Raw genomic sequence first — 16,771 nt, 5'->3', positions numbered from 1 at the left:
TCCCGCCCCCGGCCCGCCGCCCGCCTCTGCCGCCGCGCAGGCGCCGCTCCGCCGCTGCCCGGGCTGTGGCCGCGGCCGTGGCCCGGCGGGCTGCGGCGGGCAGCATGCGGCAGTCCCTGACTCAGCAGCGGCCGGGCGGCATCGCCCTCCCCGACTCCGTGGGTGAGTGGGGGCCGGACCGGGAGCGGGGCCGGGTCGCCGCGTCGCGCGGAGGGGTGCGGGGCCGCGTCCCCGCAGAGCGCGGTGGGGGCTGCGCCGTGCCCGTGCGCTTCGGGCGGGGGGGCAGAGCGCGGGCGCGGCGGGGCGGCACGGCGGTGTGCGGCGTCCCGAGCTCGGAGAGCCGTACAGGGTAGCCCCGCCGGCAGCTCGCGTTCGGAGCGTCTGCGGCCGCCCTGCGAAGAGGGCGTTGCGGAGGTCTGACACGGGAACGATGGCTTTGAAGCCGGCGCGAGGAGCCGGAGCGGTGTGCCCGGCACCCATTGCGGGAGAAGCAGCGGGACTGATGCTCCGGAACGGACCCGGAGTTGGATGGTCACTCAGTGCTTCCGCGTTAAAGGATTGCGGTTGTTTCTCTTTGCACCTGAAGTGAAAGCGCTAATGTTTGTTTTTGCAGTGAGGAATAATCGGAAGCTGTCAGAAGTGCTCCGATAGGAGACCTTTTGTTTTACCTCATTGCACGTTCGTGCGTCTCGGTTGTGAGCTAGGAAATAATGTAAAAATGCCAGTGTGGTAAGCAGGGCTGTTGCAAAACAGGTTCCATACGCACAGGCAGCGTGCTTTGGGCTGAGTATTTGCTGTCACCTTGCATTCAGCCCGCCCCATAGGGTTGCCCTGCATGGCCCGCTGTAAGAACCCTGCAGCTCACATCATGGGGTCAGTGACCGCGGTGTGTTTAGGTGTCCTGGAGCACGGTGGAAGTGCTGGTGTTTGGGAGGCAGCAGGAGGATGGGATATCTTCGTGGATTGTAACACAGAGATGTCTAGGTCTTGTATTAGCAGCTTATTGTCAGATCTCGGAGAATAAAATGAGAGCGCTGATAAAAGGTGCTGTCTGGGCTGCTCCAATCGTTACTTATTTGGCTGCCTAGATACTAATTGTAACTAAGAGCTTGCTTTTGGCCCTTGCAGTGTCCCCATGCTGTGGTTACAGCTGTGCTTAGGGGCACAAGCAAGGGGGTTTGTGGGGTAATGCCTCCAGGAGACCCCAGTGGGTCAGCAGGATGCTCCTTTCCCTGCACACCCCTCCTGCCCTGGACCTCCTGGTGCACCTCCTTGTGTGGCTGATGGCACCGTGCAGCCTGTTGGGAGCCTTGGTGAGGGTACCCTGCAGCAGGCGTTGTGCAGGGGGAGAGCCGTCCCAGTGGAGAAAGAGCTGGTTTGTGCCCAAGTGTATCAGTACGGCTGCTGGTGTGAAGGCAAACGGCATGGGTAGCTTTGCTGCAGGTACATTCACACCCTGAGGAAGAGTAGGCACTTGGGCTGTGCTTCTTCAAGACAGCAAGCTGCCTTTGGGGCCTGAGGGGCTCCTGTCTGGCAAATGTGGGCAGGGCAGTTGTGTTGGCCTTGGCCAAGTCCTCTCCACACAGCTGAGTTATGGATTCATTTCTGCGTCTGCCAAGGAGCCTGCGTGCCTCAGGTGGGGTGTCCCATGGGCGACTTGCTTTAGGGCATATGCTCGGCAGGAGTAAAGGTAGCCCTGTGCTCTCTTGGGGCACATTTCTGCCCTGCTTCAGAGTACCCTGTGAGGTGCAGCTGGTGATGTGCACACCGCTTGGGAGCCTCTGGAGATGGGCAATACATTTGGGTGCTCTGGGGAGCCCCGTGCTGTGAGCTGTGATTTGGAGTGGCCCCAGCAGCAGGCACGCCTCAGGTGGCAGGGAACCATTACAGCCCATTGTTGTGCCAGCTGCTCACTTCTGCCGGGTTGTGTTTACATAATGTATGACATAGAATCAAAAGGATCGTTCCAAAAAGTGATTTAAAGATTGCAGAATACGCTCTGAACAAGCACCCCTGCAGATGTCGCTGAGCATAAGATGGAAGCTGGCTTTTCTTTTGGCTGATGGGATCGCTGTTTTATATTTGCGGTCATTTGGGAGATCTATAAATACATTAAACAAAGAAAGAAACCAGAATTAGGCAGCTGTATATATATATGAGTTTCCCTAATCCACAGTTCGTTATTCAGACGTCTAAAAATACCTGGTCCTTGCTGAAAGCAGAGGTTGCTGCAGCAGGAGGAGTGGCTGTGACTTTATTTGGACAACTGTGGACACCTTGTGACATGTTTACAGCCAAGATTTCCCCCCCTCAAATAGGTGGCCTATAGTGTGGCTGTTTGACTTAAGGTAAGCAGGCAGACCGGAAAAGGAATGAGTGCCTTGTGGTAGCATTTCTTGTTAGCTCGGTTGTCCCAAGGAGGCTCTACTGTATCTAAAAGGGCTTTGCAAAGTTACGGTTCTTAAGGATCTCTTCATCCGCATCTGAGCAACGATATGTAAATGCACACTCGGGTATCCTAGCGTAGAGATTGATAGAGCACATTAGTGAAGGTGAAAAGAGGCAGCCAAAACCATGAAAGAAAATTCACCGTGATGTTGGTTGGTGGTGGGAGGAAAAAATCTTGTGATACCGTGACTGTCCCCAGATGGAATTAGCAAATTCTGTTGTGTATGTGTGTTTTTAGGGTCGTTCAATAGAAGAAAAAGAAATTCCCTCTACGTAACTGTGACTCTCCTCATTGTGTCAGTATTAATTCTAACGGTGGGCCTAGCTGCTACAACAAGAACCCAAAATGTGACTGTTGGAGGTTATTACCCAGGGGTTATTGTAAGTATAGAACTCCTAGGTAGGTCTAGAAAACGTATTGCCTACAAAGTCCTTTGTGATGCTGCAAATGTTATAAAGGGTGATCTTGTTCTGAATATTAATGTATGCCCAGCTACTTCATTGCCATTTGATTCATTTGTTTTATTATTATTTTGCACCTGCTGCTCATTCCCATGCAAAAATCCCATCCAGTCAAGTGGAAGTTTCCTCAGAGCTGAAGTAATTACATGCTTTTGATCTAGAGGTGAGACAAATAAATAGGTCTTACATCAGTCAAAGCAACCTGAATGCTTTGTTTGGATGCATCAGATTTACCCCAGCCAGACAGGACAAGAAGTGCCAGGAAAAGCAGGGAGTCTGGATCTTGCAATGGAAGAGTTCCATTGGAACGGGCCCAATGTCAAGTCCAGTAGTGAGATACTGCTTGTGTGAATCTATGGTCCTAAAGTTCCCTTGCAGAAGTGTTCAGCAATTGGGAGTCTCCATGTGGAGAGCTGTTCGGGCAACTTGCAGGCAGAGCATCCACATCAAAACAGCTAATGCATTGATTTTTATTTTATTTTTAAATCAATAAATGAAAATGGGCTATTGCAGCTTCAAATAGCTTAAGCCAGAGAAGCTCACTGGTGTCCAGCATTCCTGCCAGCAGAGTACAGCTCCCTACAGAAGCATGTGGGGAGAGTACCTTGTGCCCAGCCCAGACTGCATGTGCTCTGCTGCCTGAGCAGAGGTTCAGAGTGAGCTGGATAGCACATCCTGGCCTGTTGCTGTGCGTGTCTGGGGCATCTTGTAAGGGAGCACAAAAGGACCAAGCTGCAGCTACTTTTGTCTCTTGGGAGCTGCATGTGGCTGGAAACTTCTGGTGTGACAGCTGTGGGTTCTGCATGGTTGGGTTCAGAGCCTCAAAGTTGGAGGCTTAAAGCCAGCTCGGATAGGCAGAGAGCTGTTCTTGCCTTCTTGCTTTCTGGTTTATTGATTCTGGTAACTCCACACTTAGACCTGATCTTTGAAAAAGAGAAGCAGTGAGGAAAGGTGCTGAGCAGGGTGTCAGGCCGGCTCCCAGCTCCCTGTGCAGCCCCCGCGCTGTCAGTGTGCAGGCCTCGTGCCTGGAGCAGCCCCGGGAGCGCCGCAGATGGCGGGCTGGTGTGCGCAGCCCCGTGACATCTCCCTTGCTATTTATGCTCCGGCAACGTCAGCATCGCTTACGTCTTTCCTGCAACTCTTGTCTGCTCGGCGGTTTCGTGTATTCCTGCGCTCAGGCAGGGCAGTAGGTTGCTGCCTTTACGTGGAGGCAGCCTGCCTGTGTGTGTCGGCCCTCACTGATTTCCCCCTCGGTCCATTGATCTGCTGTGTGGAAATGCGTGACAGCCTCGCCTGGCTTCCCAAACAGGAAAGCGTTCCCGTTTGCTGCTGGATGCTTCAGTAGGCACTGAGAGCAGCTGATGCTTTGTAACAAACTGGGCCTTATTCCTTTGCTCTGCTGAGGGGGCCCACTGCGGCATGGGCTGCTGGGGAGATGTCCCTGAGCAGTGACTTCTGCGGCAGCTCTGTGCCACTGTGGGGACCGTGCACGCTCACCCCAGGGGCCTCTGTGTGCCACCAGTGGGGCTGTGCTGCATTGGTGAGAAGGAACCAAGGAACCACAACACTCTGGTCTAAGCTAGCTTAGTGCTCCACAGCCCAGGGCCGCAAAGTGAGTGAGCAAGCAGAGCCTGAGGCTCCATCTGCAGTCACACAGCAGGCTGGGTGGCGAGCAGCTGCCCTGGATGTGATGGCTCCATATACATGCTGGCACAGGCTTCTCTAAGAGCAGCTTTGTGTTGTTCCAACTGGCCTCTGGGATGCTCCTGGCCCGGTGCTCTCTCCTGCCCTGCTTTGATCTCCTGTCTCGGCCAAGCAAAGAAGCATCTGTTTGCAAGGAAATAGGATCACCCTGGCCTCTGCTCTTGAGGAAGGACCGAAACAGTCATTGGAGACCTTCCATCCTTAAGGGGGATTTTGTGGTTTTTTTCCCCCACAAATAGTGCAGTTCCTCACTGATGCATCTGGAAAAGCTGGATCTGAGGGCATGATGACACATCCATAGCCTGGCAGATGTCACCCCCAACCCTGACCACGGGATCCCTTCACAGCTACTTCTGTGAACCCTTCAACTGTTCCTCCATGGGAAATAGCCTCAGCTGTGGATGACTGATCCAGGCTTGGGAAGCCTGGATTGCAACAGTAGTGATCAGGAGGCACAGAGGGCAAGTACCCAGCAGCAGCAGCAGCCACATCTGGCACAGCAGCCACATTCAGGAAGGGGACAGTGCCTCCGTGAAGGCCACAGACAGAACAGGGCTTTCAAAAGTCTCCTTTCCTTTTCCTTGCTAAAGGCCATCCATGTGGTACAAGTTAGAACAGCTTCAAGCACTGGGGTAAATGTTTGACCTTTCTCAGGCTTTTACTGGTAAAACTTCTTCCTCAGCGGTTTCTTGTCAAGCAGGTTGGTCTGGGGCTTTCCTCTGGAGAAGCATTTTTGTTTGTATTCTGTTCTACTTTCAGACAATCCACCAGCAGATAACAATGATGTAACTGATGCACATTACTGAGGTCTCTGGTGAATAACTGTTTTTTCTTTTGTGTTTTCCCCATTAACTCAGGATGAGAATCCACTGATTTCTCTTTGGCCATTGGAAATAGTGGATCACTCCAATTCCTTCTTTTTCAATTATCTTAAATTATTTCAAGTCTTCCACCTTCTGGTTTGTGGCTGCTCTGAGGTGCCACACGCATGTTTCTCTTAAAGGTATTGGATTAAGTTTAAAGGGCACAGAATGGTTTTCTTGAATGTTTGCATTAGGATTGCGATGCCAGACAGCTTCCCTGCTGCTGGATATCACCAGGCTGAAAATATTACCAGGATCCATCTCTCTGTAATGCCTGGATTGCTGAGCTTTTGGGTTAGAAATGGAACTTTTAAACTCCCCTTATTTGGGGAAGCTGAGGATGGTTGTTGGCTCAGGCTGAATAAAATAAGGGACCAGCCCAGAAGTGTCAGCAGATAGGTTTGGGGCAGTTCAGCAGCCCCCCAGCTCTCTGTCCCACCTGCCTGCAGCCAGGGTGCTGAGCAGTGCTGGGCATCATTGCTGTGCTTCACACCATGGTAGCTGGTCTCTGATGTGGAGCGAGCTCAGGGTGCAGTACAGACAGGATAGATGGGAAGCAGAAGCCAGGTCGGCTGCTTAACTTTAATCCCTTGCTGCTGGAGGCAGCAGCCCTTGCTGTTTCCAGTGCTGGCACCAAATGTTACAGGGATTAAGGAGAGCGGGATAAGATTTGACACCAACTCTTCCTCACATTTGTACCTGCTAAGCTCTGCTCGTGCCTCTCCTTGTTAGTACTAGATTTGTTAAGGCTTTGCTTTCCCTTCTGACATCTTAAATTTAGAGTCCAGGTTGTTACTTGGCCTGTTCTTGAGTCACTGCAGCTTATTTTGTGCCTTACTCTGCTTCCTCGCGAGCTGTCCAGTTTCTTAGCTTTCTCATCCAGATCTTTACCACCCTTGTCTATCAAATGACTTTGTAACCTGCTGAACAGGAGCAATAACAATTGTAGGACTTGCACAGCATTTCTCTTTGCCAACCCAGAGTTCTGCTACGCACCGATAAAAGGCCTTTCTGGTTATGACCCTTACAGAAGCACTCCTGGATCTTCCTCTGTAGTGCACAGTTCCTTGCTTTTAGTCTGGTTGAGGTGTGTTGTGTCTTAGAAACTTCTCCAGCTAAATACCTCCACAGCTGAATAGCTTATGGCCACAGAGAAATGGGGTGGGAAACTGCTCCTAATAGGCTTTGCTGAGCTGAAATGAAAGAGTTGCCAGCAAGAGGAAGAGATGCTTTTGCTGGAGTTGCTCCTTCTGTTAGCTGGGCTGGTGTGAGCTTCTGGTAAGAGACCTGGGCTGATGAAACATCACCCCTAAACTGTGGGAGAAATAGAAGGTGTCAAAAAAAAGCTTTCCAGAGTACGAGTTTGCCCTTATTTCATACTTTGTATTAAGAAAGTGTGAGCTGAAAACCTAGGTGGTTGCTCAAACCCTTGGTGAGGTTACTGGAGTCTGGTCCTGAGGTCGCTAGTGGTGTCCTGCTAGGTCTGCATCTGAGAGCTACTGAATGTTGGTAAGGTAGTTCCAAGGCAGCAGTCCATGTCCTCATCCACCCATTTCTGAGCATTACCAGGTGCTGGAGACAGTATTCATCCTTTTGGTTTTTACACATGCTTTTGGTGTTACATGAGGGCTATGCTTGGCAGTCCCAGCTAGTGGGAGACTCCACTAAGTTCCTTGCTGAGGGAAGAGTGCTCGTGAATTCAGTGTGCTCTTTTTCTGCTTCTGGATTTACGTTCTGTCTGTATGTGAAATTCACTGGGTGTCTTTGTGTTCTAAATGCTAACAATATGTTGTCTTTCAGCTTGGTTTTGGGTCATTCCTTGGGATAATTGGATCAAACTTGATAGAAAACAAAAGGCAAATGGTAAGTTCATAATGCAGTTGTTGGGTTGGTTTGTTTGTTTGTTTTAAAGACTAATTTGAATTCTGTGTGTAAAGAACGTTATTTGTTTTCCTAACCCTTCTAGGCTAGCGTTGCATGCCTCTTGAGAGCTATAGCTGGTTCCTGGCAGCCCAGGAGAACAAGGCTGTTAACCCAGATACTTTTCTAAATCTGAGAAGATGCTCAAAGAAGCACAAAGTGACTATAGACAGTCTCATTGAACTCAGTGGGATTTTTCAAGGGCTTGAAATAGAGTGTTTGGAGATTTCAGGATACTTGGCACTTCATAGACTTATGCCCAGCACTTTTTATGTTGAGCTGTCACAGTATGTGACACGTAACAGTCTAGGTATAATACATTTATTTTAAATCTTTTCAAATAAATTCCTAGAAGCTTGAAGCTCTGTGAAGACTGCTTTTGGCCACATTCTAATCCAAGGAAAGGACACAGAAGGAGAGATCAAACAGCCAACCCAGAGACTGGAGGGGAAAGCCTGCAGAGGGCCCATCAGAAGGCCAGGCTGACTGCTCGGAGTTCTCTGCTTGGGTTAGAAAATTCTGCATCTGGAGAACAAATGACTTGAGACATTGACACAACGAAAAGAATCAATGTTGCAATAGAACTGCAAAGCAGCCAACATCTCCAGTGTTGCTAATCGATGTGTGTGTTTCTATTCCTTGTTTTCAAACACCTCTTGAAGCAGGAATTAAAACCAAGACATTTTTTGGGGCAGTAGAACTGCAGTTGGGGTGTGAGAAGCATGGAAGGTGCATGTGAAGACCACAACTTTCTGCTTCTTTCCTTACACCGCAAGGGGTGTTTCTTATGCTGAGAATCTTAGTGCAGTGAGGGCAGAGCACCCCAGATTGCCTTCTTTGATAAGCGCAGGAGACTTGTGTGTTGTTCTTTAGGGGACATCAGAGACATAGCCATGTTTTGCAGGTGCTGCTTCACAACCCTCTCTTCTCATCTGTGCTGAAAGCAGCAGCTGTAGCACATGGAGCATAAGCAGCTGCTGTCTGTGCAGCTTCCCCAGACCTTAGTGGCAAGGTCTTCCTGCAGGTCTTCCCCATGTGAGATGGCACAGGGAAATGATGCTGCAGCTATCTGACCCTGCAGCATGTCCTGCTTGCCCACTAGCGTTGCCTGCTTTTGCAGCAGTGGAACTGCCTCTGCAGGTGGGCTCATGGATGCTTAATAGTGTGTGCTGCTGACCAGGGCTAAAACAAGCTTGGTTGTGGGAGTCTGTAAAAATTCCTGCATGTACTGGTCTGCCCTTTGCTTTGTTAGAAGCGTAATCCCTGCAGAGCATGGTGCTGTCAGCAGGGAGAAGGTGGGACAGACCCTGCAGGAGAGGAAACCTTTCTTTCCCAGAGTCAGACAGGGTGCAGGGTAGGTGGACTTCCCCATGGCTATTTTTTGCTGTTTTTACCCTGACTGTGCAAGAAAAGAACGTCCTGTTCCATCTGTCCTTGTAGGGTTTCCAAGCTTCTTGCTTATTGTGTAAAACAGCAGGCCAGAGCCTGGTTGAGCAATCGTTATACCAATCCATTTCACACAGAACTATCAGTACATGGCAGTGTGGCTCTGACCTGGCTTGCTTGTTTATTCCAAAGGGCGCTGGGTAGCCGGTGTCTGTTACTCTCATCTGTGTCATTGTGTCCTAAAAACCATGTGTGACCCAGCTTTGCAAGGATTGCATCACTGCTGCCTGTTTGCAGGCTGGCGTGAGTCTACCCTGACTGTAGAGGACACGCAGTAGCTGTTGGTCATGGTCTCCATACCTTATTCATGTCTTGTCTCACCCAGGGGTGCTTAATTTTACAGTGGCAGTCTTGCCCATTACATTTCCGTAATACCACAGGTGGTGCAGGATGCTTTTATTTTGTATGGACTTCCCCAGAGCCCTTCTTTACTCTAAGACTGAGTGCGTTCTCATTACTCAGTCCCTCGTGGTGATGTCAGGATGAGCTAAAAGCAACTTCTACAGCCATGTTCCTGTGCCTGTTTCTGCCCAGGAGGTGTCTGGGGAGCATGAGGACCTGAGTGTGCCAACTTGGCCAAAGGGAAAACTGGCTCAAGCCTGAATTCTTTGCAGTCTGCAGACAGAAATAACCAGCTCGCCTTTCTCCCACCCCAGCAGATTGGCTTTCATGCCGCGTGTCTGCGCCTTGCGCTCAGCAGAGCAAGGGAGAGCAAGGAGGTGCCAGCACTGCGGGCAGCTCTGCCTTTTGGGGAACTGCATGGTCAGCACTTTGCCAGCCAAAAGTCAGTGCTTTATGATGCTGTGTGACAGCCGCTCATGCCATAGGAGAGCCATTACCACCAGGTTCACAAACCTTGTGTCTCTGTAAAGTTGCCCAAAGGCAACTTCAGATCAGAATGCGCCTATTTTAGGGTTCCTACATTATCCAAGCCCAGTCTGTCTTGTCTGAATTCTACTCAGTGTATCTGACTTCAGGCTTCTCTTTCTCCAGCTCAGGGAGAGGAAACTGACATATGTGAGGGCAGCAAACCCATTTCTGACACCAGATCCTTGGATCCTAATGAGGCTGTTATAAAAGTATCATAATTAACTTTGTATCATTTTAAATAACCATGTTAGCAGTTCCTATCTGCCAGTGGAGAGGACAAATAACCTAATTGTGTGTACAAAGTGGTTGGCTCACTTCCCATCTCCAAGGGTTATGCTTTTAAGGGAGGATATCCTTTCATGGATGCCGGAGATGCAGGAAAGTACAGAGGGAAACTTACTGCAGAATAACCAAAGCTGCAGAAAAGCATTCTTTTCACTGGGATTGTAAGAAGCTGCGCTTTTCCCCATGTTGTGGGTTCACTGGTTATGACAGAGAAACAGCGTGGCTGTTGTAACTAACGGACAGTACCAGAAACAGAAGCCACTGTGGCTAGTGGGCTGAGATGGCCATTGGAGCATTCATACGAGCAGCTCGCCTGCAGCTCTCTGGGTAGCAGGGAGAAGAAATTCCTCTTTTCTCGGCAGGGAGGAGTTAAGGACAAGCAGCAGCCAGAAGAGGAGGTGTATGCTCAGCCTAAGTATAGCGCTTTGGAGTCATCGAAGAACTTACATTACAGTATCAAGTTGTCTGGCACTACTGTTCTGCTCCCACTGCCTTGCCTCTACCTCCATGGGAGAACAAGTGCCTCTGAGACACACATCCCATTGACTTCAATGAGACCAGTCTGTGCAGCCTGGGCAAACATTTGGGTCATTGATTGCTTGAGGGCTTATTGACTGTGGTTTCTATATCCGTGTGGAAAGGACGCAGAATGTTTGGTTGTGGAGAAGCACATGACGCTTTGCTTTGTTTTCCTTCCTTAGCTGGTTGCATCGATCGTCTTCATCAGCTTTGGCGTCATTGCTGCATTCTGCTGTGCCATTGTAGATGGTGTCTTTGCTGCCAGACACATAGTAAGTGCTTCCAGGAAAACCAGAATCCTACAGTACTCGTACTCTAGGAAAACAGGTGATGTGTTCACATCCCACACCGGACCACATCCAGCTCTATAAATACATACCGCGTGCTGAATACCGGTTTAAACTGCAAAATGTAGAAAAATTCGTCAGCTTCACAAAAATATCCTGAAATGAGCAGTAAGCATTAAGATGTTAAAACATTGCTTTAGTTCTTCTGTGCGTGCTTCATGTATTTACTGAATTAGCTGGTGCCACGTGACAAGGTAGGAGCAGTTGCATGTCTGACTTTGCATGTTGCGTTAGCAGAAGCTCCTAGTACCGATTGAACAGCTGGGTGTTGTAGTCGAGGGAAGCCATTGGGTATGAAGCTCTTTGAGGGGCTTCAGTATAAGCAGGAAGTTATTTCAGTGGGCTCCAAGCTTCCATTTGATGACTCAGAAAACAATAGAAGCTACTGCAGTTGTGAGCAGAGGGATGTGCAAAAACTTCAGCTATTAGTATCGCAATGGAAAAAACACGATCCTGTCTGAAGTTTTATGTTGAAACTTAGAACTGCAGGTTGTTGTTTTTTTTCCTGCAGTGTTGGTGTTTGATGGCTTTTCTTAAAAAATATATATATATATTTTTGAAAAATGAGATTAAAGAGACTCATTTTGAGTTTATTTGTAATCGGAATGGAAAGAAATGTTAGGATGTCACAGATATCATTGATGGAAACTCCACGTGTCAGCTGGTTCTTAGTGGTAAAGCAGACTCCCCTTTCCTGCCTCGGTTTGTTCCAACAGTAGAAAGACTGCAGGACAGCCAGGTTTGCTTGCAGAGCAGATGGAGCTCCGCAGGTGTGTGATAGGTCCCCATTGGTGATGAGCAAGCTATGGCCACCTCTGACCCCTTTCACGGGCTTGTGAAGTGTGAGCACTGATAAAATGAGGCTCCTGGCTGATCCTGGCCACGTGGAGCAGGTTGGCCCTGAGTTTTGGGACGCTGGCCTGACAGGCTGGGTGATGATGTGAGTGGGCAGTCAGTCCCACCCGCTGCCAGCATACTTGTGCGTCTGTGGCAGGGTGACAGGGGCTCTGGTTTCTGCCTCTTGATTAACGGGTGTGCTTTTGGCCTCGCTTCACCTCCTAACCACCCAAGAATGTCGCTGTCTGGCCAGAGACGTGCTCCCAGCACCCGAGCACATAGCGTTCCCTCTGCGGCCCGGTGTGCTGGGTTACACCCGCAGAGCAGGCCCGTCTGCCTGTGGGATGGCTCAGGCACGGTGTGTCCCCACAGCCGGTGCGTGCAAATGAGGGAGCTGCCACTGCCTGCCCTCGCTGCGGTGGGAACTCAGCATTGCATTTTGGGAAGCAGGCTGCCTGTGAGCAAAAGAAGGTAACGTGTTTGTTTGCAGGCTGAGCTGTCCCTAATCCTCCAGAGGTTTCCCACCATTCACTCAGGAGCCCAGAAGGACAGATTTCCCAACCATTCAATGATAAATTGCAATGATTCAGTATGAAGAGCCCTTGGAAACACGTCAGGCGGCCCTGGGAGGAGACCTCTGGGGAAATGAGGGATAAATGAATAATTAATTCCTTGTGGGGCAGAAACCCTGTCTGGGTAAGGCTGGCTTAAGAGCTTCTGCTCCCACGTAGCTGCTACAGACATACACCCCACAGCACTGCAACCAGAAGCTGTTGGGGGCTGGGGTGGTGGCTGCCATGGCTGGGTGCTGAGACAGAGCAAGGGTCCCTCTGAAGCCTGGCCCGCACCTCTGGCCTAGAGGCCATCAGGATTGTTTTTTTGCCATGGCATTAAACCTGGTGCTCTTCTTTTGGCAGGACCTGCGGCCGCTGTATGCAGGACGATGCCAGTACTACTCCAAGAGCACCACACCACCAGAGGTGAGAGCGGGTTGGGCTGTGCTGCCTTCTCACATGGCTGGCTTTGCCTTGCAGGTGCAGAAGCCTTCCACCAGGCTGCTGCCACCATCCCCAGAGCTCTGCAGTCAGCAGCAGCTGGGAGCTGGGGCTGCTTTCCTCTGCCAGTGCTACTGTGCCTGGAAAGGAGCAGGCAGAAAGGAGAGGGATGGGAGAGGAAGGCACACTGATTTCTATCTATCTTCAGCTGCACACAAATTACCAGAACAGAATGCGGATTCAGAATCCTGACAGCAGTAATTCCTGCTTTTGTCTTCTCCACAGAGCCCTGTGAGGGTGGGTGTTCATGCCACACCACATTAGAGCATACAGACACTATTGGCTGCCTATGCTCTGTGCTGAGAGTCCCTCTAGGTTTACTCCCACATTTCTGAGGAGTTATGAATAACTACTATGTTTCACCTTAAAATGCTTGCTGTGCAAATAAAATACTATGCCATGGCATTGGTGGGGTCTGTTCTCTTTCTGGCCAAAAGACCGTCTGGGTTAGCTTCGGTGATACTACCCACAGGCAGTCAGTCTCTTTTCTCAGTTGTTTTCCAGTATGGGAATCTTTCCTTCAGTTAGTGTCAGCCTCCTGCCCTAATTTGCCATCTGCGAAAGCCTTTCTTCAGCAATGCCTTGTCTGTTTGCAGGAGTTACACAACCTACTTCCTATGCTTATCTGTCACTTCCCCATGGTAGAAGGAAGGGGCTGTGATCCACTCTAGTCCCATGCATCTTTATTGCGGACTGTAAGAGCTGTGCAGCAGGATAAGGAAAGAAAGATCTCCCTGGGGCTGATTTTAGGATCAATTAGATGTAGAGCAGGCCAAATGGCAGCAGAAATTGTTTGTTGATTACATCCGTATGTACTTTGCGTTTGTTCTGAATTCACACAGGCAGTCTGTCACCCGCAACGCCGTGCACCGTGCACCCCAAAAATAAAAACCAACACCTGCTTCTGCTGTGACTTGTACAACTGCGGAAAGTGAGTAAGCTTAGAAATACCATTCCTGGCACGGGCAGGGCAAGCAGTGGTCGTGCTGGTTGGTGGGTTTCTGAAGGGAAAATGCTGGAACAAAATATTAATGACAGCTGTTGTGGGAGGGGAACCAAAGCGATAGTTGTTTGCCATAAGGACACAGAGTCAGAAAGGGGACAAGTAAGAGTAAAGGGGTATGTGAAGTATGCTAAAGCAATGCCAACTATGTGTAAGTGCACTGCAGGCCAGCCCAGCTGGAAGAGTGGGCGAGAGTTTCCATTACTTTCATTCTAGGTCTTCTTCCCTTTTTTTCCCTTATTGTGCTTCATCCTAACCCTCCTTACCTGTTGGCATTCCTTATCTGTTGGGTTTTATTTAATTTTAGAGGATAGTTACGAAAACTGGGACGCTGTTCTTCCTCATTTTCCTCATTGTTTTGTTCTCCATTCCAGTAACAGGGAGGAGCGTTCACGAGCTAGTGCTACCTGCATGCTTATAAATGTGTGTCACAGCACTGTGCAAGGATGATTCAGAAGAGTGATTACCAATAGAGCACCCCTGCACGGCGATCTTGCTGTTGTTAGATCTGGCTGCTGTGCTTGAATTAACCTCAGCGCACATACAGCTTAAGTCGTTCAGAGTGCCTGGTGTGTGTCAGCAAAGAATAAATGATTTTTGTAGTCCTGGATCTTGCCTTAGGGCTGTTTCAGGGTTAATATTTCTCATGGGCTGGCCCCCACTTAAATCACTGACTGTAGTGGTGGGAGATCAAGAGATTCTATTAGGAGAGGGTGGTTTTGGGTGCTGGGAACGGTAATCCCTGGTTTCTGCAGTATGTTTCTGTATGAGAATTTGCAGAACGTAATTTGTTTTTACTAAATGAGGTGAATGACACAGAAGTGATTGGAACAGAAAAATCTAACTGTTCTGTATTACTGGGTGGATTTTTTCCCAGTTAGCTGGGTTGAGGTTTCTGCCTCTGACCTATTTTCCCCTATTTCAAGTAATTATTTCAGACTTAATCTTGCTTGGTGCCACACAAGTGCTTTGCACTGAAGAAGTGCTGGTTCTTTTGGGATCTCAGCCTTTTATCTTTGGTGCTGAATATTGTTGATGATGCAGCAGGGCTCACTGAGAACAGTACACTCTTGCACATCTGCGTAAGATTGGGCTGTGCAGGCAGCACTTACAGGCTGTGGTGTTAAAGACTGTCCAGGTCTGTGCTCACATTACCTAGTTCAGGCCGTTCAGGCTAACATGCAGGGCTTTGCAGCCAAGCCGCTTGTTTAACCTCTGCTTCGACTCTGCTTGAAATCCTTGTCTCTCCCAGTGCAGTCTCTTTTGCAGTGAGTCACTACAGCAAAGGCTGGGAAAAAGGAAAAGGAGAAGCTGAAAGTGAGTGAGGAGGAAAGGAGAATGGCTCTTGCAGAAGAATCCTGCCAGCTCATGCCATGGTAGAGATGGAAAGGATGACCGCTTGAGTAGGGGAGGCTGAGACAGATGTGCCTGGTGGCTGGAAGCCAGCCATTCATTCCTGCGTTCCTCCCATCTAGCTGCTTGTGTGTGTGGCTGTGAGAAGCCTCCAGTGTGGCCCTTCCTTGGGACATGGGCTGGTTTCTCTGTGTGATTCCAGGTCAGATTTGTCCTTGGGAAGCCTCCAGGACAAAGGGTTGGCTCTGGAAATTTCAGGTGATGGAAATAAAAGGCAGATCCAGACTCAAGGGCAGTTTGATATTAGTAGGGCTGGCAGGACTTCTTTGTTTCACAACATATCAGGCCATCTCTTCCACTGTTATCATGCAGGGAGATCTTAGATGCTACACAAGTGGGATCTCGCAAGCTTTATCCCTGCTCCCATTTCAGTGGCGAGGTCCAGGCTATCATTAAATTGCAGATAGTGTTTTACTGTCCATTGGAAGTGCTTAGATTTATTGTATGGTGCATTTTATTTATTTATTTATTCCCCTTATCCAGCAGAGTAGAGATTTCGGGAGGATACTACGAATACATCGATGTCAGCAGCTGCCAGGACATCATCCACCTTTACCACTTGCTTTGGTCAGCAACAATTTTGAACATAGTGGGGCTGTTCCTGGGGATCATTACAGCAGCGATACTCGGAGGTTTTAAAGACATGGTAAGATGATACCAAGTTCTCTGTGCGTTCAAACAAATGCATCAAGTTGCCTTTTTAAAATAATCATGAAAACAACTGTTGGTAGCTCTGTGCAAATGATCTTTGCATCACTGCAATCTGGCCAGGAAGAAGGGCATGAAAAAACTGTCAGGAAAAAGTGAAAACAAGTCACTTTTCTGCTCTAGTGTCACTACCTGAATACAATTAGAAAAGGTGAACAGAAATACAGACTTTGTTTTCAGAAGGAACCTTCTGACAGGTGTTGCAGTACCGGAGTGAATAACAATGAACTTTTTGTTTAGAGCAGATCTTCCTTTTCATAGCATTGGCCTTCTACAAGGAAATGTGTGCTGGTTGTTCATGAGCTGTTATTTTGTAGCACTAGTAGGGTTCTTCCTCCCCATTGTGAAGATGCAGTCTGAATTGTTTCAGTAGTAGCATGCACCGAGCTGTTGCCAGGCTTGTTCTGGGGCAGAGTTGAGCTCCGTCTAAAAGACACACTCTGCTCCTCTTAGCATACCTGTGTTCATTCAGCTGTCTGTTTTTGGTGACTGAAGTTGTCTGGGTTAGCAGCTGAGATGCTCTCTTTGTTTTAACAGACTCCTTCCCTTCCTACACTGAACTGCACAGTTGAAAATGCACATCCTACGGTGTCCTATTACTCAAGGCCACAGGTGACGTCTTACAACACCTACTACCACAGCACTCCTCACCTGCCTCCCTACTCTGCATATGACTTTCAGGTACAGAACGTTACCGTTTGTTTTCTTCTTTGGCTGGAAGGTTAAATGCAGCCCTGTCTGCGGGACTCTGGAGGCCTGTCTTTCAATCATTTACACAGTTTAATTTTCCTGTTCATGCAAAGAATACCAGAGCTTTCCTTCTAGCTGCTGGTGCTTGGCAGCACTCTCTCCTACTAAGACAACAGTTTCCTGAAAGCTCTCCTTGAAAAG

The 16,771-nt window shown here is 49.1% G+C and overlaps 1 protein-coding gene across 2 annotated transcripts in view; it reads left to right on the top strand.

Moving 5' to 3' along the window:
* Nucleotides 1–8: 8 nt before the first annotated feature.
* TMEM255A (transmembrane protein 255A) overlaps nucleotides 9–16,771 on the top strand; it is a 22,968-nt gene continuing 6,205 nt past the window's right edge. Inside the window, exons 1-8 of one of the 2 annotated variants that reach the window (XM_072334348.1) lie at nucleotides 9–162; nucleotides 2,687–2,829; nucleotides 7,278–7,340; nucleotides 10,700–10,789; nucleotides 12,619–12,681; nucleotides 13,599–13,687; nucleotides 15,659–15,818; nucleotides 16,418–16,561. In XM_072334348.1, the coding sequence (XP_072190449.1) occupies nucleotides 105–162; nucleotides 2,687–2,829; nucleotides 7,278–7,340; nucleotides 10,700–10,789; nucleotides 12,619–12,681; nucleotides 13,599–13,687; nucleotides 15,659–15,818; nucleotides 16,418–16,561 (810 nt within the window). In that variant the 5' untranslated portion in view covers nucleotides 9–104. Of the gene's footprint in view, nucleotides 163–2,686; nucleotides 2,830–7,277; nucleotides 7,341–10,699; nucleotides 10,790–12,618; nucleotides 12,682–13,598; nucleotides 13,688–15,655; nucleotides 15,819–16,417; nucleotides 16,562–16,771 lie in introns of both variants that reach the window. The other variant, XM_072334347.1, reaches the window with a different exon arrangement.

The sequence above is a fragment of the Excalfactoria chinensis genome, chromosome 4 (assembly GCF_039878825.1).
Source record: "Excalfactoria chinensis isolate bCotChi1 chromosome 4, bCotChi1.hap2, whole genome shotgun sequence".
In the NCBI taxonomy this organism is placed as follows: domain Eukaryota; kingdom Metazoa; phylum Chordata; class Aves; order Galliformes; family Phasianidae; genus Excalfactoria; species Excalfactoria chinensis.
Note: the sequence above shows the minus strand (reverse complement) of the source record. Positions and strands in the feature narration are given on the sequence as shown.